This window comes from Saccostrea cucullata, unplaced genomic scaffold (genome assembly GCF_032062105.1).
Source record: "Saccostrea cucullata isolate Sc308-1 unplaced genomic scaffold, CSIRO_AGI_Scuc_v1 ctg3084, whole genome shotgun sequence".
NCBI lineage: Eukaryota > Metazoa > Mollusca > Bivalvia > Ostreida > Ostreidae > Saccostrea > Saccostrea cuccullata.
In genome coordinates, this window is record NW_026924644.1 from 91,091 (window position 1) to 118,591 (window position 27,501).

The 27,501-nt window shown below is 34.9% G+C and overlaps 3 protein-coding genes across 4 annotated transcripts; 1 reads left to right on the top strand and 2 right to left on the bottom strand.

Annotated features, from left to right (window-relative positions):
* Positions 1-4,346: 4,346 nt before the first annotated feature.
* On the bottom strand, positions 4,347-5,002 carry LOC134266947 (cerebellin-1-like). Its single transcript, XM_062749157.1, has 2 exons — positions 4,828-5,002; positions 4,347-4,738 (listed from the first exon to the last, which is right to left on the bottom strand). Exons 1-2 carry the CDS (start codon positions 5,000-5,002, stop codon positions 4,347-4,349), a joined length of 567 nt encoding a protein of 188 aa, XP_062605141.1.
* A 4,430-nt stretch (positions 5,003-9,432) lies between these two features.
* LOC134266939 (uncharacterized) lies at positions 9,433-20,971 on the top strand. 2 transcript variants are annotated; one of them, XM_062749149.1, is made up of 4 exons: positions 9,433-10,117; positions 10,227-10,289; positions 10,787-10,831; positions 18,694-20,971. In XM_062749149.1, exon 4 carries the CDS (start codon positions 19,462-19,464, stop codon positions 20,395-20,397), a length of 936 nt encoding a protein of 311 aa, XP_062605133.1. In that variant the 5' UTR covers positions 9,433-10,117; positions 10,227-10,289; positions 10,787-10,831; positions 18,694-19,461; the 3' UTR covers positions 20,398-20,971. Both variants share the same exon structure in this region, with proteins under 2 accessions (XP_062605133.1, XP_062605134.1).
* Positions 15,429-17,993, bottom strand: LOC134266937 (uncharacterized). Its single transcript, XM_062749147.1, has 2 exons — positions 16,255-17,993; positions 15,429-16,137 (listed from the first exon to the last, which is right to left on the bottom strand). The coding sequence occupies exons 1-2, from the start codon at positions 17,991-17,993 to the stop codon at positions 15,429-15,431; spliced, it is 2,448 nt and encodes an 815-aa protein (XP_062605131.1).
* Positions 20,972-27,501: the final 6,530 nt, after the last annotated feature.

Here is a 27,501-nt window from a genome sequence, read left to right on the forward strand (position 1 = left end):
AAAGCAACTTCCGGTAATGGAAAGAAATTCATTCAACCGTAAAATAACTGATATGGCAAAGTCAAAGATGTCCTAACTTTTTTTGGTACATAGTTATAACCTGTATATAATTTTCATCCTAAAATTAGGGTGTTGCGTTTCTATTGACGGTGAGTATACATTGCAATTTAAACAACAGAAGATAAAACTGTCATAATCCAATGAGGGAAAATGTCTATGTGGTTCCAAACCCAAAAATTCCATTTTTTTTTTTAAATAAACAATCAAAGAGTAAAATTGTCTTCCTCTCTCAAAGACATGTACTGTAGCTTATAATTACAATACACGAATATAAAAAATGATACGTTTTAAAAGTAGTTTATGCCATCTTCTTGTTTCAATAATCGAAAAAATTCACAACTGGCATTTCAAAATAAAGAATTGATGCAGCATGAAAATATATTCCATATTATTTGAAAATTATTTTCTTATTAGAACATAATTTGTGTACATGTATTATTTAAATCTAGATCGATGAAAAACTCATCGCAAGCATCTTTTTTATTGTAATACTTTTGATGACATTACATTGAGTAATTTTTCAGAAGGAATATCGTCTCATATGTTTTTTTACTTCACGTAGGACTTTTTTGTACTCGGTAACTTCCCCTTTTTTCCATTGATTGTCAATCTTCTTAAACTTGCAAATCATCCGTCTTATCCTCTCTAGTACAGATACACCAATTTTATCTAATTTATATCTCACAGACGGATCCTGTGTTTCATTATCTTCACCATGATTATCGGATTCAATCGCTTTGTCTGAAAAAGAGGACATTTCTAAATCCCCTTCTTCTTCAACACAAGACATATTTGATACAGCATCACATGTAACTAAGCTAAACCAAAAGTAAAAAAAGAGGTTTGTTTTATAGGAGGGGTTATCAAAAAGTTCGTGGACTGAGGCTATAAAATTGGAACTATGTAGTCTGTGCCTTTAAATTTTATATCGAACATAAAATAACAAAAACGAAAGAAATGTTGAAAATTTTAGCTTGATACGTTCATTTTTGCCAAATTATTATAAAATAAAAACGACATTATATGATCACCCTGCGCTGTTGTTATTTAATTTCATGACGTCCCACTATATACGTTATTGTTTTTCAATGTCAGCTTCTTCTACCTAATACACTTATTTTGACGAGTTTCCCTGAAGTTGAGTAAGGACAAAAAGCTGCCTTGCTTATATGACTTTACAATGTCATGAACAGCGGCTTTCAATGACTATAATATTCCTAATGGATATTTACACTGGGAGAAATCCTCGCTTGATTGTGCCAGCATATTTTGCTTTTGGGGGTTCAATATCAACAACACATGATCAACGTCATTTTTTGACGTGATTGTTTTTTTCATACCTTGACAACAAATCGACATTAACTGTACAATCCTTTTCTCTCCGATTCAATTTTGACATTAAAAGACAAGTGCTCTGAATGCATATTATTTCTTTGTAACCAGTTTAAACATTTCTTAGGTCTATACCAATTTTTTCAGGAGCAAAACCTTATAGAATGTTGGAAAAGGAAACCCTTCCCACCTTTGACGTCATTTTCAAGGCCTTATTTCTTTGGACACTTCATGTAAATTTACGATAAAATTTCATAGAACTTCCAGTATTAAGTAAAAGTTTCATATCTTAGGAAACAACTGTGTCCCAACACACACCTGAATAAATGGGATTTTTTTTTATGTCAAATGGTTATATTCAACGAGTTTTTCTCAGTCACACATAGGTCGCAAAAACGTCGTGTTAGAGGTTGCGCCGACTGGACATACCATTTCTTACAAAAACATTGCTAATTTATTGAAAATTAAAATCTATTATTCATGGTTTATTCCTTAGATAGAAAAAAAAAAATGATGCTGAATAAATATTTCAAAATTCACTGATGTAACTTAAGCTATTTTAATTTTATAGCGCTAGTCCACGAATCTTTTGATAACCCCTCGTACATAGTAGTAAGTTAACTTCAAAACTTTTTCACGTATAACGCTACACACATTTATGTGCTCCATACAAAGTTACATTTATTTAAAAAAAAAACTAATGTATTGTTTTTAATCTGTTCTCAGTATACAGGTATATGTAAGAGTTTTCTTACCTTTTGTTAGGAATAATTCATAACGCCAATTGAAGATGCAATCTTTCTTTTTAGTACCTGCTTTCGCACATTTTATTTCTAGCGTGCTATATTATCATTTGGTAACATATTGCAATTGTATCATTTGATATCCGCATCGAAAAAAAATCATACATGAACGTTTTCCAAATTTTACAAATACTGTTTCAAATGGCTGTAGATAAATAGACATTCCATTAAAATATTATATAGTATTATTCCTATGTTATTCAGCAAAAATAAAGGTAGGGGAGGCTATTTTGTGAAATGTACGATACCGGTTTGTCCGTTTTGTAAGTATTTACATAAATAATTGCTTGACTTCTGCACCTCCCAGGGTCAAGTCTTTTACCACTTTCTGAGATGCTGTTTGTGAACTTTTACCTTTGAACTATAAACTTTGAACCTGAGTTTGAATATTTGATATGTAATCTTTGCTTTGTTGTGTTGCCAGAGGCACCAAAAGCTTTTCATAATTTGTGTCTCTGGATAAACAGCGGTGCCCAATTTTCGTCACAATAAAACTTATCAAATACATAATTGATGTTTTTATATGCACTTATCTGAGATGATATGACGTTGAGTAAAAAAATTGGATCAAAAGTCTACGAACTTTTTGAATGGCCCTCGTATTTTATTTTATTTTATATAGCACACTTCAAATGGTAACAGGATAAACATAAATGTCCTTCAATGTCTCTAATTTACCAGATATAGCAATATATGTTTTCATCATATTTGTATTCGACAAAGCATTCTCTTTTCTAAACCAACGAAGTTAAAAAGGCTTAATTTTGTCTAAATTTTAAATATCATGTTAAATATCAGTTACATGTATGTCTCTCCTCAATAGTTGCACCTAGTCCTAACAGTTACCAATGGATTTTCTTAGTTTACTTTGCTTCGACCAAGCATCTTTAAAACTAAGTTACTGTAAGAGATTGTTTACTCTAAACACCAAAATAATGTTTACAACAGTAAGTTTCTCCATGCCTTTGCCCCCGATGTTGCAATTGGTAACGTTTGACGTTACACTTTCAAAGCGCTACGTAAAAAGTTGACGTAACGCTTCTTCAATGTAACAGTATTACACGCTTGATAAATACCCTATCGCTATATCAAATGAATTTAAAAAATCTTCACATACTGCAATAAGGCTGTCCGGAAATGAAACTTTTGCTTTGCTAAGTATAACCATGTTTATTGGAGTTTCTCATGTTTTTCCAACACAAATAATTATGTAAAAAAATATCTTTGATGAATTTCAAACATCCTAGTATTCAGTTATAAATCATTATTATACTTCTGTTAAAATGTTTCCTATATAAAGTTCAGAATGTAAAATAACTATCCCTAATAATCCTCGCAAAGCAAAGCTATACTCCGGAGTATAGTTTTTGCTATCCACCCTCGGAAAATTTTCATGCAATTGTTGCCGCCTATTTTGATTTCCAGCAATAAATCTTTAAATCGATGATGTCATAATGACTTCGGTAGTATTATGACGTCATCAGGATTTCTGATTATTCTTGCAACATTATCTTACTCCAAAAAAATTCAACCTCAGATATTATGTTATACATTAGTATAATAAAACGCTTATCCACTGGTTTTGAGTGGGATAGCTCTTTTATCAAACCCTTGACAGGAGGGAAGCCCTCGAGGAATAGTTCTCTGTCGCGAAAAAGAGCTATCCAACTCAAAACCAGAGGATAAGCGTATATTATCATTTTTTAATCTTTTAACAATATACAGAAGATAAAAAAAAAAAACTATGAAGATAAGTACAATACAGAATTTTACATCTCTTTTAATAAATGTTACAGGAACGGGATTTCATTTTGAATTTGTGTACTTTAATACTGTATTATTTAAATAAAGTAGAGAAAAATATAATGTAGTTAACTGATTTTCATTTTTTCAAAAAAAAATCATGCAAAAACTAACATGTGTAAAATTTTTGCAACGTAAAAGTTTATTTTCCACCTTTTTTGATTTATTTATGACATCACACTTTCCTTGTGCATTGGTAGCAGAAGATATACATGGCTATTTACAATTACATTCGCATATAACATATAATTATGTATATCATACTTTCAGATTCTTTCAGATAACCTCAGATAGACAACAAATCTGTTACTAAATTACATTTTTTAATTGTATATCTCTATTGAGCATTTACAACATGTAACCAGAAAAAGAAGAATATGTGTTGTAAACAGAAGATGTTCCAGAGAAGCTATCTATCCAAGCCTTATCTCCTGCTTCCATTCTGACGACAGCCATTTTACTGCATGACATGTAGATACTGTGGCTGTTGTTAGAACAATGGTTATAAGCCCTTCTTTTACCATTCAAGACCAGAGAGGTGAAAGCGTATTTGTTCGTGTCAGTCATTATTGTCCAATCAAAGACGTACATTCCCGATTTTGGAGCTGTGAAAATTCCTTTGACCGCGTTGTATCCACGTCCAATATTCAGATCAACATCTCCAAACATTACAATGTCCCCAGTACTGACTGATTGAACACTTCCTTTGGTTTTGGCGTTGAATGCTATGACCATATTTTCTAAGAACAAATAAAGAACACATGAAAAAGAAAACTATTTCTTCAGTGCATTTCATTATATCAAGGATGCAAATGAAATAGTATCTTACTTCTATCATCGTTCTTTTTACAGTGGTCCTTAACATATCCAACAGCCACACAGGTTTTAGCGACACTGTCATAGTCATCTCTGAAGGATTTAAGGCTGGGTCGGGGTGAGACTTTGTCAGTATTAATGATGCAAAAAAGTGAACCAAATACCACGATCAATACTAAGGAATGCATTCTATAAAATACTTGATAAACATAGGAAAAATGATTGAATTCCTCATATTAAACATTTACATTTCAAAATTGAAAGCTCAATGACTATAAATCGTTTTTGATTTTCACGACATGTGAATTTTCGGTCAAACATTAAGGGTTGTAGTTTTAGAATTAAATAAATAGTAATAAATACTAAAAGGATGAGAAAAAAACGTATTCATACTAAATAAAGCTATGACTTTATATTTCCGTCTATTCTTTTTTTTCACTTTTTCCGGATATTCTTAAAAGGTAAGATATTAAAAAGAAATACAGGATTTAAGATTCAATTTTTTTTAAGTAAAAAAAAAATTAAAAACGTTCGTTTTACTTAGTAGTAGGTTATCTTCATAACTTCTTCACGTACATGTATAACGCTACAAAAATTTGTGTATTCCATACAAAGTTACATTTAAAAAATAACCAAATTAATGTTCTTGATCTATTCTTAGTATAAACAGTTTCTTACCTTTCGTTAGGAATACTTGATAACGCCGAGTGAAGGTACAGTCTTTCTTTTTAGTACCAGCTTTTATATATTTTATTTCTAGCTATAGCGTGCTATCTTCTCATTTGGTAACATATTGCAATCGTATCATTTGATATCTGCATCGAAAAAAAAAATTTATGTATAAACGTTTTCCAAATTTTACAAGTACTTAGTCTATTTCAAAAGTGGATGTAAATATAAATATTCCACAAAAATTATATTATACTATCCTTATGTTATTCAGCAAAAACAAAGGGAGTGGGAGGCTATTTTATAAAATGTTCGATACCTGTTTGGCCCCGCGGGGATCCGGGTTAGAATTGGTCCTCAGTACTTCCTTGCTTGTCGTAAAAGGCGACTATATGGGGCAGTCCTTCGGATGAGACCGTAAAAACCGAGGCCCCGTGTCACAGCAGGTGTGACTCGACAAAGATCCCTCCCTGCTCAATGGCCGTAAGTGCAGAGCATAGGCCTAAATTTGCAGTCCTTCACCGGCAATGGTGACGTCTCCATATCAGTGAAATATTCTGGAGAGGGACGTTAAACTGTATACAATAAATCAATCGAAACCTGTTTGTCCTTTCTTTTCACAAGTCTGGAATAAGTATGTTGTGAAGATCACGTAGTTTAGTCACGTAAGATTGACCGGAGACTCATATTGTAGTTCTCTTTTTAATACTTTAGTTGTTTTAGAAACATATTTTTGATATAAATAGTCTAGTAATTACGATAGCAAAAGAAAGAACAAAAACAAAAAGAAAAAAAAGAAAGAGAAAAAACCAAACAAACAGAATACAATCCGAATTATTAAAACTGTATATCACAAAATTATATTTAAGCGACCATAGTAATATTTCTGACTCTACTCAAGTACATTGTAATTAAAAGAATACACGTATTTACCTTCATCACCTGCATACGGAGTAAAACTATATACATCTCACTTCATTCGTTACGCAAGAGCATGCTCTACGTATGAACAATTTCTAAAACAAGGAAAATTATTGACAAGCAAGTTGTTGAAACAAGAATATCAGCAGTATCGTTTAAAATCAGCATTTCGTAAATGCTATGGTCGATAGAATGACCTTGTCAGCAAATTCAAATACAGTTTATCATTGAGTCGAGTGCTGACTGAGTTTTTTCATACTAATTGTTAGTCCATTATTTATACACTGAATTGACGACAGATTTTTCCGTTATTTCCTGATCATGACAAGGAGCACACGGCGGATGTGGCGTGTCAGCAGGGAATGCTTACTCCTCCATGGCACCTGATCCTACCTTTGATGTTTCGGAGGTCCGTGTTTCGCAAGTGAGTTAAGGCTAAATATGGACGTTTTTATGCAGATGAGCTAATAAAAATTCATAAGTTGTATATTTTATGTACAGATAAAGTTCAAATTGATTTTCTTATACATACTTGGTACCCAGGGTTTATTTATGCAAGTGCACATTATGACGTCATGTTATGACGTCATTGTTCTCTCCCATTCAAGGTAATAAATCACATCAACAAAATCGCGTCGGCGCAAGGGCATATCCTATCTAATTTAAAATAAATAATGTATAATATTAAGGAGAATATTAGTAAAATTAATAAAATTGCTGCACAAATCCTATGCACTTTCTCAATCGATAAAAATTTTAAGAAACTTACACTGGACTGTGAATTTTTCTCTGTTTAAACTTAAAACTGCACGGATAGTAACTAAACAATTGCAGTGCCGACATTTGTGCAGCAATATCTTAAATCCTTGGAATACCCTGCGTCTTTTTATACCTTGCTTCTGTAAAACAAAGTAAGGTATGCCCTTGCGCCGAAGCGATTTCGTTGATGTTTCTTGTAAACTTGTGTAGTAGAGGTCGATGACGTCATAATATGACGTCATAATGTGTACTGGCTATTGCATGTCGTGGGTATTAAGAATGTATAAGAAAACAAGTCTTAACATTTTCTGTGCAGTAGGTAGAGCAATTCTGTAATTTAATTATATATTATGATATCCGCAGTGTTAAGGTAAAACTTTCTTATTATTTCCTTTATATTTAAAGTGTTCTTCCAGCTAAGCCGAGTTCTTACTATTACCAGTACAATATACCAGTTTAATGTCCTTCGACCAAGCACCTGTCTATTCAAGTCAATGTAATTGTCTGATGTCATGATAGTAATCTGATTTTTTTTTGCTTCTGCTTAGTATGTGGTCGTTAGTCAAGAGTTCAACTTCTTGAAAGTGAATAGCGTATATTGGAAACTTGTAAATGTCAAGTTTCTTCGAATATATTAATTCATTTTCAAAAGAAAATAACATTTTTTAAGTTTACTTGAAAAAAAAACAACAACAACAATTTTTAATTAAGGAATTATACAGTTCTTTTATTTAAAAAATAGGACGGATATTGAATTTAATGACTTAGACAATAAAGCAAGACCCGTATCTGAATGCTATATACATGTTTATACTGAAATACTGTATTATTCATGTGAAGAAAATAATTCTAAAAATAACTGTGTACACTCTTTGTATATTACATCCTGTGCCAACCCTCACAAGTAATATAAGCTATAATCATTAATTTCTTAATTATTTTTGACATACCGTAAATACCGTTCTACATCTGCATCGATGAAAACCACGTGCACTTCAAAATCCATCAGCTTATTTCGTATTTTCATGAATATTTTTACATCACAAAATTTGCTATGAGAGCAATATGTAATTTTCCTGTGTAAAGGAGGCAGAACAAACTTACACATAAGGATATTTACAACTGCATGTATATATCACGCATAGCATTAATCTTTGTGGGACCTCGGATACACAAAAAATCTATTCCTATAGATTACATTTTTAATTGCTAATCTCTGTTAAGCATTCACCGAATATAACCAGAAAAAGGAGAAAACTTATGGTAAACAGTTTATGTTCCAAAAAAGCCATCAATCAACTGGCAGGCTTTATCTCCTGTCTCCATTTTTACGACAGCCATTTTACTATTTGTGGTAACTGTGACTGTTCATTTAAAGGTACTTGGACACAGATTTGAAGTCAATATTTTCACTATAATATTACGATTTATATATTTTATTAATAGCGCTTTACTCAAGAATTATTTACAAATCTTATTTCATTTAAAAGTTATTAAAACTTCAAATTTTTTGGCGGGTTTGATTGACACATCCTAGCACTTTTACAAATTTTAATCTTATTCTTAATCCTTAGGAAAAGTGGCAATCTTGTTGAGTATTGATGAGAAATATTAAAACTTTTATTCAGAAAAATAATTTTATTCAGGGTAGAAATGTTAGAAAGCAAAACTCCTTCACAAGTATCGTCATTCCAAACTAAGAGTTCCGTACAGAGTTTAACAAATCGAGTACACTCGTGTTATGTACACAGTTTTTGTAAACAAGACAATAGTTTTGTTATTGTTTATGTTTACAATTCATCGGGTGCGTTCAATAGTCACAGTCTGCTTACCACAACTGTACGGACTGATAATATATTGCATGATTGTTTTGCTTTCGAACATGTCTACTCTGAATTTTCTAGATTATGGTATTAAAATTTTTCATTCATACACAACGAGATTGCCACTTTTCCTAAGAATTAAGAATAAAATTAATTTGTAAAAGTGCAAGGATGTGTCAATCAAAACCGCCAAAAATTTTGAAATTTTAATATCTTTTATATGAAATAAGATTCTAATTAACATTTGTGTGAAATGGTATTAAAATATATAAGTCGTAATATTATAGAGAAAACAATAACTTCAAATCTGTGTCCAAGTACCTTTAAGTCACTATCAAAACAAAGATTTTTGAAAAAAAAAAAATAAAGAGGAAGGTATGGGATCTCAGAAAATATCAAAATTAGAAAAAAAAAAAAAACCAAAAAAAAAAAAAAAAAAAAAAAAAAGACTATCGCATAATTTTCCTTTTCTGTTGTTAAACATTTATTTTCTTTTTAGGTAATATCAAATATGTCAGCTTCCGCTTACGCGTCTTCAGAAGAGACGACGAATGCTTGCAGAGCAAATCGACTTCTCCTGGGTCCATGTGCAGATCAACAACGTGATGTTTTACGTCATTATGTGCCACCCTCAGCAATTGCACAAGTAACTGTACAAAAGAGTAAAAACTTTGCTTTTTGACGGCACCACAACGAAATCTTATATTGCCTAAGAATAGTTTTTATAATGGAAATTACAATGATATGGACATTTCTTTATTGTACACACTGCTCAGAAACATTTGTAACATATATAACCGCCTCACAACAAAGACTGGGGAAATTATCCAGATCTTTCCGACAGATCTCCCTCAGCTAACATTGAGAAAATTCGGTTTGCTAGAAATCAATGTGGAAATTCTACCAGTTCTGTTTTATCAAATGCTGCTTTCAACACAATCTGGTCTAATGTTAGATCAGAAGTTGTAGACCTTGATTCTTTTCTTAACAATGGAAATAAGTATGAAAGAGAGGTGGACTTTTTGAGATACGAAACAATGGACCCTGTCCGAGACAAATATTATATAGAAGAAATGAGAAAACAGGCTAAAGAGGATGCAGCAATTAAAAGAAGACTTCGAGGCCTCAAACGTACTTTTGATAATTAGAATTTTAGAAAAAATGAAATGTAGTCATAAAATATTTTAGCCACCTTTCTTGCTATTTGTGCAGTTACATGAAGTACTTATTTTGCTTGCAGGTAAAATGGAAAGGAATGAGGCAGATCGATGTAAAAATCAAAACAAAGTATTAAAAATGATTGGTTAGTACCTTGTTAATACTTTTAAGTTTACTGAACTATTTTAAAAGCCTTTAAGCCAGATGAACATTCGCAGCATATAATCCGTTTCAATGAACATTGATATTTGATATAAATATGCTTCAGTTATTGAAATAGATAACGTTTCGATTGGTTATTGATTATTTTTCTCTTGGTTTAATATTTACTTTGACTATTAATATAAAAAAAAAGAGCTATTGAAGGTAAAAGAATGTAAATATCATTATAGCAGTTGCCTTTCAATTACTTAAAAAATGTTATTTCAATCATTTCAGCATAACTTAGATGTAAATCTCAGATTTGATCTCGGTTTCCAAAAGAATTGCCATCTGCGTTGTAAATTAATATTGGGGTTAAATAGAGAATATTTCGGATCAAATTGTTACACAGCAGATCGTTTAGAAATAAATCACATTTTCGTTGTTATTTTATTCTGTGACGAAACAATAAACCTCAAGCTTAAATAAATTTTCTTTCAGATGAAATCAAGACACTAGCGTGTGCCATTCCTCCAAATGTTAAGGGTATGTATTATGATATTCAAATTTAAGTAATTTTTTTTATGTTGGCACTGCAAAATTCGGTTAGTTTAGCAATGCGAATGGCTCTTCACATTTTCTGATTATCTGTGATTGCCTTCGAATGCAATAATCCTAACTAAAAAACTGTCTCCTGGTTGTATTAAAACACAAATTACTTGAGGTTAGACATTATAGCTCACTGATTTGAAGGCCGCTGAGATGAGCTTTTCTGATCAAAGAGGGTTCGGCGTTCGTCTGTCGTCTGTTAACTTTTCACATAACTTCTCAAGAACCACTGGTTAAATTTCAACCAAACGTGCCACAAAAAATGGCTAATAAGGATTCAAGTTTGTTCACAGGTAGTGCCATGCCCTCTTTTAAGAAGATATAATTAAGAATTCATAAACAGTTCATGGCGTCTTTTAAAATTTTCTTTTCAAAAACCACTGGGCAAGAAAATAAGGGACTAATGTGAAAGCTCCATTACATACTGTGAATTTAAATATCTTCATATCATAGCCAAAGGGGGTACGTACATGTAGGGCGGGGCCACAAAAGGGGGCAATTTTTTTTAGATATAGGAATATTTTAGAATCTTATTGAGAGCATCAAAGCTACATGTACGTTTAGTCATTATTACAAAAGTATCCTCAGGTAGTATACAATAAAATTGTTCAAATTATGATCCCTGAGGATACAGCAGATCAAAAACCGGAAGGGGCTGGCGAAGTTTACCAATCTGAGAGGAATATGTACGAAATATCTTTAAAAAGCTTCTTCCCAAGAACAGCCAGCCCATTATTAGACATGTTTATACTGTGACAGGAGTGTAGATTCAAGTTTGTTCAAATCATGATTCCTGGGTTATGGCGGGCCATAACAGTGGTTAGTTTTAAAATAGGGATATATAAGTAATTTGATTAAGGGGCATTGGGAAAAACGCGTTAAAGACTTCACATACTACTAGTAGAATGAACTGTCAATCCTTGAAATAGAATAGCCTAAGGGTATATATGGTTTTGGAAAGTTGGGCAGTCAGAAGTTTGATGTTGATGTGTGATGATGAATAATCAACATATTAAATGACATTGAATACAGTGGGATCTAATTAATACACATCCTGCATCAGTCCGAGACACAAATATCTATCTGATATTGGTCGAGGGCTGATACAGGATGTGATTTGGAAAAGGATATGTTTATTATATTTCCTACATACTTAGTAATAAAACCCAGTACACATTAAGTTGAGAATAAAATAAGTAAATACTCATGCACGGACCTACATGTACACGGTCTGTTGTCTCATACGGTTTGGGTTTGTTTCTACATGTACTTCTATTCCAAATGTGCTCGATCCGTACTCTTACAAAAATTTATTATTTGTCAATTAGATTATCCTTACATTCAAAAAGTGTGATATTAATCCGCAACAGGCCTGCAAATCCATATCAGCCCTGCAAATCCACATCAGCCGTTTAGTCCAATCGGAACTCGGATGTTTCGCGACCTCAACAATAACAGATGCGAAACATCCGAGGAGTCCCGATTGCCTGCTTGTCTGATACGGCCATTGTGACGTCAGTAATAATTTATTACCAAGTATGTAATAAATCTTCAGACAGATTTCTCTTAATAATAATAATAATCTGATACAGTATAAAGAAAAGCTATATATCCCCTACAAGATTCTGATGAAACCATTACATACATAGTTTGTTAAAAAAGTGTCCTCTCAGGGGTTAGAGACACAACACATGATCAAAGTTTCTATAAGCATATAAAGGAATCATTTTGAAAAAAAAAATTACTCCAGAACAGCAATAGTCATACATGCATTAATACATGTATATTTAAATGCACCCTCAGGTAATGTACGTATATTCAAATTTGATCAAATTCCCGGTGGGTAGGGGGTTACAATTAACATGCAGAGTTAAACATAGGGATACATAATAAAAAAGTCTTTGATTTTTATGTCTGAACCACCTACTTATAGCCCGGCAGATATGTGAAAAGATTGTGCTATTGGTGATACAAGCATGAAATTTGGGACACTTATAGAACCATCTACTAGGAACATATTTGGATGTAGGGACAATTCAGAATTTATGATAGAGCCAAAATGGCCGCCGTTTTTCAAAATGGCGGCCATTTTTTAAAATGGTCATTTTTGTTTCGTACGTAACACAAGATTGATGCAGTATAGATATATTTTTTTAATTTGAAAAAGCACACCAATGATGATTTTTACAATACAGCACACTTTGGATTTTCTCATTATTCACAAAAATTAAATTTTAACTATCCAAAGTCAGAAAAAGCTGCGAAAATGAACAGAAAATGTCATTTAACACCAAATGTCATTTTAACACTCTGGAAAATGTCTCTGCTTGAAACAAAAAAACAAATTTGGAGCCAAGTGATATGGCTACCCATGATTGAGTACAAATTTAACAGTAATCCATACTCCCTAGAGTAATCTATCCTGTGCATTCCCCTCCACAGTAACACAAAGCTGTACACTGGAGTGCAGCTTTCACACACTTGCACTGCCCTCTGCAGCCCTTTTTGCATCCGCATGTAATCAATTGTCGACACGCCTCTGTTGCCTCTGGGAGGGTTGTCCAATATATCCCCCAGCCATTTTCATTCTTAACCCAACCCCATTCAGTTGGCGAAGGAAGCTCTGGTATACAAATCATCATTTGCCCCCAACAGAAACCGGCTTGATATGCAGCTCTCTTGATGTGTTGTCTAAGTGCCTCTAGAGTTGGTGGAATGGCCTCTATTGATCTTCCACTCTGTGTAAAGAGATGTTTGCGAGCCACGTTAACATGTTCCTGGCAGCTGGTACAATCGTAGAGTAAGACAACAAAACGCTCCAAAACATCCATGTAGTCATCCACACTTGAAATGGTTGGTGTGACAGCCAATGCACTGAAAGCTTTTGTGACTTCATCAGATATCTCATTACAGGCTCTCCATGTCTCCCATGCTGTTTTCTTCCCTCCCACTGAAACATGACACAGTGTCACATCCAGTAAGGGCGTGAAAGAATGGCAAACCATGGCACTTGCTCGGTCCCAGTGTCATGGCTATCTCGTGAGCTGCCACGTATCTGAAGTTCTTTCCTGTGGCAAAAGCAATCCATAATTCTTCAATTTCCAGTCTTTCTGCTGCTGTCACTGCAAGGACCACAACGTCTGTATCCACTGTACGGATTGACACTTTAGTATAACCCTGCCTCACTGCATCTTGAACATGGAGTAGTATTCTCGTATCTGCCTCCTCATGAGTACATGGAGCAAGACCAGAAACATCCCGGGATAGTGTACAGAGCACATCTTTGTGGTTTGTGCTGATGATTTGCTTTGTAGTTTCTGCGGTTGCCATCCTCATTGCAAGAAAGGCAAACAACTCTACTTTGTTTTCATCTATGCGAAGGAAGGCCTGCCAGTTTCCGGGGATGGAACTATGTGGCTCAACTCGCCTTCTAATGCCTTTACCCCTCTTCTTCCTGGTGTCTGATTTCAAACTCTCTGGAAAGTATTCATCCCAAACAATATCCACCCTGCTCGTATGTTGCAGCTGAGATATGATGTAGGGCAAGAATACTAATGATGAATACTCGGAGAAGGTTTTTGCATTACCAGGTGCCAGCATGTTGACGATAGCTGCTCCATCTAGAATCATTACTTGAACAGGAGGACTAGCAGTGTCATTTTCGCGTGGAGTAATCTGATCTTCTAAACACTTAACCAAATCAGATTTTGTTCCTTGCCTAATTTTGCCCATGTGTGACAATGCTGGGGGACAAGCCTGATTCTCATGTGCAAAGAATACATCAAGATCTCCATCACGAGTCTGGGACGCAATGAACAATCTGGAGAACAAGTTGCAATCATTTTTGAGGGATGAAACCTGCAGCTCTGTCCTTGACTTCTGTCTGACTGATGGCCGGTTGAAGAGAGGAAGATTGTTTCTCTTTATTGGGTCAGTGATAGGCTTTGTTTGATAAATAAGCCTCTCACTGACATACGTGTCATACTGTTCTTGACCCAGCTGCTCAATCTGGTGTAGAGTATTGATGACTGCTGTATCTGCCAGATCTCTGCTATCTAACACCAAGAGATCTTTGCTGTCTTCACAGAATGGATTCCCCATCTCTCTGATGGCATGAGTGAGGGCTTTTACATCGCCAGCAAAGGCTATCTGTGTGTATTTTGTTTGTTCATGGTGCTTGAGTTCAATTTTCTTCGTTCTCTTCTCTGTTGTGTTTTGAAACTCTGAGATCAACCTGGCCATCTCTGGACCAGACACCATCCAGCGGCGCAAAGCTGCAGGATTCTCTGTCAGACCTACAGCCCCTCCATCATCTTTAACCAATGCATTGTTTTGTTCGTGTGCCTGATCAAACGGTATGGCAGAGAATGCACGTGTGGTCTTTTTCACGGTAAAGTTTCCAGCCAGAAACTGTGTGTATACACTTGGATGCTTGCTTGCAAGTGTCACCATATCCCGTAAATGAACTGGGACCCACCTGGCGTAGTTGGTATGTCCCAGGGCAAAGAACCAAGGAACAAGTTTGCTCAAAGCATCAATATACAGCAGAAAATTTCCTTCTCACATAGATCAGGACTGTCAGTTCCAGCTGCAGAATAATGAACCAAAACTGGAACTGTGGGCTTGCTTCAACTCGTTCAGTATTCCAATCATCCAATGGCTTTGGATCCTGTCCTTCAGTTAGTTCGCTGGTGTACTGTTTATGGGCTTCCTTCATGAGAAGATAAAGACTACAAGCTGTGACTTGGTGTGCTCGTCTCGTGCGTGTTACATGTGACGCTTTCAGAAAAGAATCAGCGGTACCAGCTGTAGCAACTCCTGCAAGCACCAAAACACCTGTCCAACCACTGCCATCCAATAGGTCTCCGACGGCTTTCCATGCAGCCATTTCAATATGGAGTCCTCCAAAGACAATGACGAAATAATCCTCTCCATGTGTTTCTGGCCATCTCCACTGGATCTGTTTGGCAAGTGTGTACAATGGTTGATCAAGTGTAATTACAGGGATCTGACCTGGATTCAAAATATCCACAGCTCTTTTGATGACATCCATCGAGTGACGAATCATTGCAACAGATTTGGCTTGGTCATAAAAAAGAGGCAGCAATGAGTTTAAAGCTACGCTACTTTCTGGTTCCTCTGGAATAGACTGTTTGCTGGCATGGTATGCAGCCCATGACACGGTATCGTCTTCCTGGAGTACTGTGTCAGATGCTACCGTCTTCTCCATCTGCTCCAGCCAACTGTTAAAATACAACAACAAAATGAAGTGGTGATCACACACCTTAACAAGATTGGTCATTAAAACACACAAATTTTCAAAGCTGAAATGTACAAATCCAGTATTTGCTATTACATACCTGAATTCATCCTGTAACGCTTCAGGGATTAGCTGGCAGTCACTTTTGTTGGAGCCCTCTAGCTTAGGTATAGGTATATCGCCTCTGCCCAAAATAACAGGAGGTACCATAGTGTATGACTGTGGTAGGTGTGCAGCACCTGTTGCTGTCTCATCTGAAACTTCCCTTTGAACTCCATGGCTATTGCTACTTGGGTGCTGGAAAAGAGAAATACCCGTACCGTGAAAGGAATCTTGGGCACTTGTCGAGCTGGGGTTATGATCAATGTTATCCACTGCCCCAGTCGTGAACAGACCACTCTTTAGCACAGGGGGGCAAACTGTACCCTCCTTTTGGAAGAAGCGGCAAACCTTGTCCCCTAAATACGTGGAGATGCCCAGTACTCTGTCATAGGAAATCGAAAGGCCTAGATGGAACAAAGTATCAACAAGGTCACGTTTCCGAGTTTTTGTATGCATTAGTGTACCCAGGTACACAGGCAGAGGAGTCTCCCGATTGCTATTGTGTCTTGTAGATTCAATACTGCTGGTACTCCCTCTGCGGCGTGTGTAACAGTTGAACATCAACAGTTGTGAGATTGTGAGAGTAGGTGTTGATACAGATGATTGGCTTGACTGCTCTTCGATGTTAGGACCGTTCAAGATCATACCAACTAACGCTACAAGAGAAGTAGGCACCGACTGTTCTTGGCAGTGTGGTTCAAATGAACCACTGAAGGTTGTTTTCAGTTTTAACATGTCTCTTCGGACTATATTTGCAGCTCTGGCAAGACAAACCCCATCATTGTCAGTGTCCTGATAACATGCCTTCTTGAGAGCTGAGCCTATGTTTTCGTTGAAAGCAAGCAGAACATCTCGACCTGATTTGTGCTCCTCAAGGTCTGGAAAATATGTCATGATTCGATCTTTAAGTTTAGTTGAGTGAACACGTCCAGTCATGATGGTCCCAAGCTGTTCCATTCTAGTGGTGTAAAGTTTTGACAGATCTACCAGCTTGAACACTGGTGCTACAAGATCATTCATACGGGCATCATCTATATACGATACCAACTCTCCAAGTGCTATACCATGATTGACGTCATCTTGCTCATCCACTGTTGTCTTTGTGGCCCTAGCTTTGTTATACAGGGAGACCAGACATTTCACGTGATATTGAGCATCTTGTGCTATAAGGTCTCCTGCACTAAGTTTAGCAAGAATCGCTTTATCGCCTAGTTTCAGAGCAGCTGTTCTTACATGTTTATCGAGATCAAACGTGGAAGCTTTGCGCAGAGAATCAGTACCGGATGGCTTGTCACAAAAGAAACATTTTTCAGGCAATGTCTGCGCATCTACGGTCTGACGGGTGTACTTTCTTGAAGCACTTGTAGTGTCTTCAGTAGTAGACATTTTCCTCTTCTGTGCCCGTTGCAATGCAGTTTTGTTATACTTTAATCTGCACGAATCATGCCACTTAGCTTTGTGGTTCTGAAAGGTCGATTGAATACCATCTCCTTCATCAAGGCGGGACATGTCTAAGGATTTTGGCAAGCAGCCGATCTGACTGAAGCTGTGGAGATTATCTGCTAGAGTTTTATATCCAGACCCTGTGCTGCGCGTAGAATCAGCTGGACAGGAAAGGGTCTCAGCAGTGTCCTCTTGACATAACACGCACTTGTTCCAATCAGTCAAATAAGGCAAGTCTGTTCCAGATGTACTAGGCTGTTGGGGATCTAAAAGCTTGAAAAGTTTATTTGCCATTGTAATTCAGGCAGTATGCACCAATATAATTCAGTCAGTGTGAAAATGGGAATCAGCATCTAGCAGCTAGTTCATGAAAGTGGTTAATATGCATAAGAGCATTACCTGAAAGCAGAAACAGAAAAGCATTAATTTGTTAAAAAGTTCATAACAGTCACTTAAGTTATAAAGATATTGCATGGAATGTACATAGCAGTCAAACACACGCTTATTACATCGTGTTTTATATACAGTATGCACAACATTGCCGAATTAGTAGCCAAAATATACAATAATACCCGCCATTTTTAAAATGGCCGCCATTTCAGTCCAGTGATGAATCTGAAATGTCCCTACCTCCAAAAATTATTGTAAAGGTATGTACTGACTGTGTGCAAATTTTTATGCTTGTATCACTAAAGGCACAATTCTTCCAAAATTTTCACATATCTGCCGAACTATTACAAAATTAATGTAGATTTTGAAACTGATACTATTACAGGTTTGGATTAACAAACTTACAAGTTTGAAGTTACAAACTTACAGTTCTGAATCTTTTAACACTTGTCAATCAATTTCCATAAGTGAATATCATATTTGACAGTATTTACCGTGTGGTCGGAATCAGTTAGTTATTGACCCAGAGTATGACCACTGTAATTGACATCAACATAAGGACAACTAATTGAAAAACAATACAGTCTTTGTTATTTTGATTTAGATCTTTATGAAAAAGAAATCCTTATGTGGATAGAAGAGGACGCATTTTCTTATGAAACTCACAATTTCCATGCAATGCTGGATGAAGTCAGGAAACAACCTTTCATGACATTTGTTGGGGTTCCTGGGTCAGGGAAATCAGTGACGATTCGTCACATAGCCTTGATTCTCAAAAAGGAAGGATATGAGATTGTACCAATTAGAGATGTCAGGAAGATTGAAGATTATTGTGACGCTCGAATCGGACAGGTATTTGTCATCGATGATATGGTTGGCGTAGTAGGTCTTAACAAACAAAAGTTTGAATCATTGATAGACAACAAAAAAATAATTTCAAATCCCGATAATAAAGGTACTAAAGTACTTATGTCTTGTAGAAAAACAGTATTTTATGAATGTCCCAAATCATTTTTCTCAAATGAAAAAAACCTAGTCAAACTATACAGTCCTTTAAATACCTTGAACGATGATGACAAACAGGAGATTCTTCAAAGACACGGCCTAAGTAGAGATTTAATATCTCCTGAAATGCTACAAGAAACATCAGATATGTTTCCCCTTTTGTGCAATCTATTTTCCAAAAAGGAAAAAAAATAGGAACAATGTCAATAAGTTTTTTACTTGCCCTGTTGAATGTATTTTAGAGGAACTAGAACAAATCCAACATCGAAATAGATTACACTACACGATTTTGGTTCTATTGGTGTTATTTGAAAACAAATTATCCAAAAAAATTATAAAAAGCACAGGAAACAAGGATTTATTAGAAATGAAATCAAAAGTACTAGAAATATGTGAGGTGGAGAGTCGCACAGATGCATTCAAATTTGATAAAGCTTTGTCTGCAATGGAAGGAACTTACACAAAACTCTGTGTTACTGAGTATACCTTTGTTCATGACTCAGTCTTTGAAATCGTTGCGTATCATTTTGGATGTCAGTTTCCAGATCTTATTTTGCAATATAGCAGTAGCAGCTTTATTGCGAACAAGTTGAAACTTCAGGAACAAGGAAAACATGAATCGAAGGAGGAAAACGAGCGCAATAGTGAGAATGATTCTCTCATTGATGAAAGTGAACATAAAGATGGTAATGTTACATTCAGTGGTGAAAATAATGATCACACTGATATCTGTATATGGCTGAAAGAGGATCATGTTCCCATGCTAGCAAAGCGCTTGTACAGGGATATAGAGAATATGGAACTGTATGATGTTTTTATGAATGATGCTTTAAAACAGCCAAATCTGTGTCAAGCTTTTATTGAGGTGTTGAAAACAAAGTCATATTCAGAGCTGAAATCCTTATTTTTGTCAAAGCAGGAAGATGTACCTAAAGTAGTGAGTCAACAGAACCGTGCAAGGACAAAACATGAAGGTTGGAGAATGGAATGGCAGGATGTGCTGGTCAATAAGAGGTCCGGAAAATACAGTGTGAGAGTTATCAGTTGGGTGGTTTTCTACGGACACAATCAAATTTTGCAACATATTTTAAAACAGACTGAATTAAACAAAGAAACAGAATCTGAATTGTTTTGGAATCCATTTCACGAAAAGTTTAAACAATTTAAGAATAACATGGAAAAAAAGGTTGAAAAGGACAGCTCAGGTTTATTATACGCGGGAAATGATCCCAGAGGACAAATGGATAAGATAAATGAACTAAGTTTTGATTACAGTGAAATAAAGTCTGAACGCTATCGATAACTTTTACTTGGTTGTTACAGTGGTAATTTAGAGATTGTTAAAACATTCATTAGATATGTTTATATCGATGAAATTAACATTGGTTTCTTAACTGTTGACGTCTCTGACAATGAGGATGTTTTTCCAATCACACCACTTACCGCGGCATGTGAAGGTGGGCATTTAAGTGTTGTCAAAGAGCTGTTGAAAGTTGGATTTCACGATGATATTCCAGGTTTAGATAATACACCACTGACTGCAGCTTGTGAGTTCGGACATTTAAGTATAGTGAAAGAGCTAATAAAGTCTGGGATTGATGTGAATATTGAAAATTGTGAACGAAGAACTCCCCTCCATATGGTAGTTTTAAATTATACAGAAACTCTCATGACTTCTCTTCAAATGCTTAATGACCACGGTGCAGATGCAACAATAGATGACCTCGATAATCAATCACCACTATTCTTTGCGTTATTTAAGAACAAAGCTGTTGTTGTGAAGCAATTGTTAAAAAATGAGAATAAAAATCAGTTGAATAAATTAAAGAAACATTTGTTTGACTGTTTAGTAAACATCAGGCAGAGTGACGTGATGACTGATACATTGTACTCTTTCACAAACACAGTTGAAAGAGTTACGAACTTCCTGATGATCAGGTCATCACTATTGGAAATGAGCGATTTAGGTATCCTGAAGCCATGTTCCAACCCTCCTTCCTTAGAATGGAATCTGCTGGTATACATGAAACAACAAACAACGGCATAATGAATGCAACGTTGATATCCGTAAGGACTTGCACGCAAATACTGTTTTGTCTGGTGTTTCAACCATGTACCCAGGTATTGCTAACCGCATGCAGAAAGAAATCGTTACGTTGGCCCTGTCCACAAGGTCAAGGTAATCGCTTCTCCAGAGAGGAAATACTCCGTGTGGATCGGTGGTTCTATCCTTGCCTCCCTCTCCACTTTCCACCAAAAATGGATCAGCAAGCAGGAATATGACGAATCTGGTCCCTCCATTGTGCATAGAAAGTGCTTCTAAGAGCTATTCACAAGTGATGCTCAATTCAAAACATATTCATTCTATGTAACTCTTTTACTTCAATGGTATGACAGAAAAGTCAAATAGATTATTTTTTTAAATAATATTCTGTCTGAAATTTTGGTTTTGCCCGGTGGGTTAAATTATATGGTATCTCGATCTCGATGTCTCAACCATTTATTACATTTTCATCTGTGTTTGTAGTTAAATAAGGCACAGTCATGCATTGAAGATAACAAATGACAATTTTTCTATTAAAGATATTAAACTGCTGTAAACCTCTATCATTTCTTAGAAAAATATTTATTAAAAAAAAATTAAGTCAAGTATAAAATATTTTGTTTTAATTTACAGGTGACTCCCGATCTCTCGAAGTTCAAGGGAACGAGAGAAAAGTTAGAGAGATCGAGTATTTCGAGAAATGGAAAGTAAAAGAATCCGGAATTTTCAGTTCCGATCATCGAAGTTCCACTTTTACAGATACCGGAAGTATATGCACGTTTTCAATCGTATTTTACAGGTAATTTACTTGACACTTTACGACACTTTACAACAACAATGATTGTATTTCGAATAAATTAAACATATTCCTAAAGATTCAATATTTATTTGTTCCTATTTCATAAATACATGAAATCCGAATAGCAATTGTAGGTTTAGCTATTCCGTGGCGAGATCGGGTCCTCCAACTTGTTTTTTTTTTTAAATCTGTATTCTCCCTTGAGAAAAAAATTTCTTGTGTAACATTTCCCATACTGGAATTATTTAGATTACATATGATCATTATGAACGTTCATAGCCAATGGAAACTTACTGAAACGAACATCTATATCAATGAATTTAAAAAAAATTATCGTCTCGGTTTGAATTCAAGATAAGTTGTGAATATGTTCCTAAGTTACCCTGTGATAATAATTATTTCATAATTTGCTTTAGGACCGTTCCAAGTATTGAGTATATGCTTTGAAGAGCCTGTTCAATTCCCTACTTTTCCTCTCCCCTCACATTGGAGTCAGAAGCAAATTGAAAGTAGGAAGGGGAGGGGGGGTAATTTAAAGAGGAAAAAAAAAACATCATTCAATTCTGAAATACCTTAAAATTTAAATACTATTTAGGGGATCAAAAATTTGAATTTCCATTTTTCTTCTTTGACTGCAACACAACGTGCCTGTTGAAAGTTGGTAAGGGTCTTATCCTATGCCTTAATGTCCAATGCATATATTCTGTCTACCTTTGCAAATAAAGCGGGGGAGGGTCGCTATCTCCCCCCCCCCCATTCTGACGTATTTTCCTCACCCTGTGCAAATATTTCATAGCGTCTTTTGACTTTCATTCATTATCATCATTTGTGGTTTGTTATAAAATCTATTTCAGAGTACGGTATTCACTAAAATTTTCCCAACTCTCTTTTTATGCAAAGAATAAAATAATTGAGCCTCAAAATTTTCAACAAATACTTTTTATTTTGCTAAACTTACTTGTCCATCGAGGTAATTCCTTTTCTTTTTTATCCTACTTTCTTTGATAAATTTAATATAATTTGTCCGAGATCGAGATCAGTGTGCACAAATTAAAGAATTGAAGAGAAGGATCTGCTTTAATGTAACCAAGAATAAAAATCACACATTAAAGAAAAATTCAAATGATAGAATATCAGTCTTTTTCAGAGCTTGCTTTGTTCACTATAAACTTGATCATGCATCCCCTAACCCGACCCTATAATCTCAAGCTGGGTAGGTACATGTATAAGTAGGTAGGTTCTAAGTAAATATTTGTTTCTGACAGTACATTAAAAATACAATTTAAAATTAAAAAAAAATACGTGTAAATAAAAGTTATTTCTTTAAAAAAAAAAAAAAAACTATGACTGGGCGAATTTAAAACGGGGCAAATCAGTTCGCAAGTGCAAAAGGGCGAAAATAACACGGGGCAAAAACAACCCTGTATACAGTACATGATATAGAAAACAAGGGAACATAGACAAACTATTTATTACGTCAACTCATTGAATAAAATGCAGTGAAAATTATGTGTTTATAAGGTAGTTTCCTCATCTTATCAAATTGCGTTGCGTTTGAACTTAAGCTTGAAACGTAGTCGTTATTTTATAACAATATCTGACCCTCTGTGACCATGCCCTTGTTGGTGATGCCATTTATTCCCAGTGTAGGTCTGTTTATAAATTCAGACCTGCACTCGGTAATTACAGATCAAAGACGAATCATTTTCTGCCAGAACCTCAGCATCATGGAACCTTGATTATAATACGAATATAATATTTGTCCTTTTCTGTCCGCACGGTCTGCAATGGAACTGAGAGGTTAAATGTAATGCATTTGTATGATTGTTTTTAGAACATAAACTCTAACTTGAAATAGAATTTAACAGTTGGGTGAGTAAATCAAAACTACGAAACTTGATCCAAAAGTAATATCACTATATATGTCAATATCTTTAATATTTGGCGTCATATTATAAAATATAATATACCAAAGATACATGAAAATAAACCTAATCAAAATTGAAATTTTCATTTAATAATGTTTCATTATAATGAATAGACGTTTAAAATACAAAACTAAACGTCAGGTTTTAAAGTGTAAATTGTTAGAAGGAGAAAAACCCAAAAATATTAAAAAGCTTTAAAAAAACTTCTAATCGCCAAATTTTTTAAAAGACAATTTTTTTCGATATTTTCTACATTTAATTTGAAAATAAAATGACGTCATTGTTTTTAATGATAAAAACATGATTTAATCTGCTGTCTTGAACAACGGAAATGTCGAAATGTAGAAAAACCGCTAAAGCGAGCTTTGATGCAGATTTACTACAAAATTGGAAAATCGCACGTAGAAACAGTTACGACAATGAATCAGACATACAGAGGAAAGAATGTAAATAATTGACATATTTAAGGTGTTTTCAGCAGATTTTAGCGAGTCGTGGATCACTGAATGATCAGCAGAGGACAGAAAGACCACGAAAACGGAGGATGGGGGGATGGGTCCAGCGGAAACGTTCGGCGTTGTCTGACGTTGTCTAAAAGGAGATACGGTTAGACAGTTACACCGATATCAGAAACTTTAAGTTTGTCTTGTGATACTGTTCGAGTAATTTTAAAAGAGGACTACAATATGGGAAATGAGTGTGCAATGAGTAACATTTTTTCTTTTAAAAGAGAAATATATGTGAATGTGTTCATGAATCTCAAATATTTTTGATAAAACGAAAGGGAAGCGTTAAAGTGTATGACGGCGGGTATCCGTCATATAATGTTTTTGGGGTGCAGCAACTACCATAATTGCACTTCAATATTTTAAAAAGTGTGAAACGTTGTAATTTGGTTTTATCTGGACTGATTTGTCAGCTTTGAAGATGTATAATATCGTTCAATAACATCGACTAGTAGCAATTTTATCGAAGTTGTGACATTACTTTTGGATCAACTTTCCTATATTGATCATTTGTTAAAAATTTGGAAAGTATACAGACAAACATAAGAAGTACTTGACAAAAACAGCGAAGGTGTTACAAGACCTTAGAATAGCAAAGGGCACAAAGACAGATTTATATGCAATACTCTTAAATATTAGTGGTATCGTTGTTCAAATTCTTACTCGTTACTGCAATGATAATATCTGATTTCGAAAAATATAGAAACTGTTCGTCAATTGGACAGTATTAGAATTCATTTTATGGTAGTCCACTCCTTTGGTTCATGAAATTAGCAGATAAGTGATCGAAAATACTTATAGAAATATTTCTGAATCCTAAAAATAATGTAATATTTCAAAAAATATTTCAAAAAAGTTAAACGATAAAGTTAATCATATCACATAGGAAAAATTGTCAAATTTTCAATATCTAACAGATGTTATATTTTAATTTGTTCTAATAATTAGCGCATTGTCTATAAAGCACGTTCCCAGCTGCGTTTATTTGTTGTGTGCGAACCATATTATAATGTATTCTGTAGTGTTGATAATGTCTGTTCTGCAATGTAAGTATTTGTCTTGTGTGTATTGTTTTGTGAGAGTGTTTTTTATTTATACTTTGTCGGTTTATTACGATAAACACGTAAATAGGTATTTTTTGTGCCGAATCCAGTATTGGAATCTTTCCTAGAAAAGACCCGGTGATAATGGCGCCCAAAGTTGGTTTGTGCTGAAATAAACCAGGGTTTTGGACAACTTGAACTGACAATCAGGTATTAGTGTTTTCAGCTATCAATGTCACTGTGTATATATTTTGAGTTTGCATGTGTGAGATCTTCATCTACATATTACAGCGTTCCTTCAACCCCGATGATTATACCCTGACCCTGCGCAAACGGACCTCTAAAGTCTAGTAATAAAACGTTTATGAAAATAAAAATAATAACACACAATTAAGTGCCATGGAAAGTATAAATAAACTATGTTCAATGGAGAACAATTTACATTGTGCATGAAAAATGTGTATTTACATTGTGTCCTACTTATCTCTATAAATATAAGATTGAGTTATGGAACATAGCTTAGGACCAGAGTTCTGAACTGGTTCAGAGAGGCCGCTGCCACCACTGAATGAGGATAAGAATTCCACAAAGTCACTTTATGAGGAAAGGAGCTAAATGTGTAATAGTCTGTACGTGTTCTGAAGGTCTGAAAGTAAAGAAATTGTATGGTGGTCGTTGTCTGAGGTACTAGATAAAGATTTTGGTCTATAGCCACTAATTTGTGTGTTATTTTAAATAACATTATCAATCTTCATATATTCCTTCCTTGATCTAATGCTGGCCATGGTGTAACATGTTTGAAACACTACTAGTATTATGGTATCTACGTGTGACATATCGTACAGCTCGTCTTTGAACATTTTCTAGTTTATTTTAAATTTTTTTTCATGTGGTGCCCAAACTGAAGAACAGTATTCAAGGTTAGACCTGACCATTGATTCATATGCCAAAGATTCTGTTTCTTCATTTTTTTTACATTTCTTTTAAAAAAAAACAATATCTTGTTCGTCTTAGATATTATATTATTGAAATGCGGTTCTCAGGACATGTTGTTGGATAATGTTACCCCTAAGTATTTTGCCGTCTTTATAGATTCTAATGTGTGTCCTATCAGATTATAACTATAATTTACTTTTTTGTGAGATATGATGATACCAAGAGAACTACATTTTTGAGGATGGAATCTCATTTCCCAAACATATTCTCAATTAGCTAAAGAGTCAAGATCTTTTTGAAGGAATACACACTCATTTTGATTATGAATGGGTCGATAAAGGATGCAGTCATCGACAAAGAGCCTTGTATTTGATGTAACAGATGATGGTAGGTCATTTATAAAAATCAAAAATAGAAGGGACTCAAGGACTAGCCCTTGAGGAACCCCGCTGACAACAGGCATTGGACTGGATACCTCACCATCATGGACAACCTGTTATACTCTGGTGCTGAGAAAAGCAGAGATGGTGTTTATGTGCAGCCTGTTGATAAATGCACAACGCGTTATTTGCTTTTATTTTGCTTAAAATTTGTTTTCACCACTTGCAACTTGAAATTAAAAATGTCAGATACTGATGGAGCAGCAGATGATAACAGTAAACAGCAGTTGAAAGTTTTGACAAAGGATTAGTATGACAGGTTAGTCAATAAGGAACGCCATGCAGGTGTTACATTTCAAATCCCCACTGGTACACCTAAGGTTCAAATCAAGTTTGGTGAAGGAGCTACCGGGTAATCGTTAATATGCACCAAAAGAATCATTACTTTCATCAAGATATTTAAGCCTTTCTGCTCTGCTCGTTGTCAGATTCCCAACCCTAAGTCTGTTAAACTACCAAATTTAGTGGAAGTGAAGCACTGCAAAAAGGTGAAGTAAGTTTTGATGTGTGCTCTTATATAAAGTTAGGTGTTTGAAAAATCAATTACCTGAACATGTTTTGTTTCATTCTGTTAGAAGTTCGATAAAGTGGTTAGACAGAGAAATGTTAATTCCTCTAGGAGAGTTTGTTACTGTCAAGGTCATCCTGGTGAAGCTGGAATATTTCTATGGAAATGTCAGCACTGCAGAGAATATCATGTAGAACTTCTTC

Coding starts and splice junctions, on each gene's coding strand:
- LOC134266947 (XM_062749157.1), bottom strand. CDS start 5,002: ATGCATTCCTTAGTATTGATCGTGGTATTTGGTTCACTTTTTTGCATC. Junction 4,739..4,827: donor TAAAAAGAACGATGATAGAA/GTAAGATACTAT, acceptor ATTTGTTCTTAG/AAAATATGGTCATAGCATTC.
- LOC134266939 (XM_062749149.1), top strand. CDS start 19,462: ATGAAATCAAAAGTACTAGAAATATGTGAGGTGGAGAGTCGCACAGAT.
- LOC134266937 (XM_062749147.1), bottom strand. CDS start 17,993: ATGGCAAATAAACTTTTCAAGCTTTTAGATCCCCAACAGCCTAGTACA. Junction 16,138..16,254: donor GCGTTACAGGATGAATTCAG/GTATGTAATAGC, acceptor GTATTTTAACAG/TTGGCTGGAGCAGATGGAGA.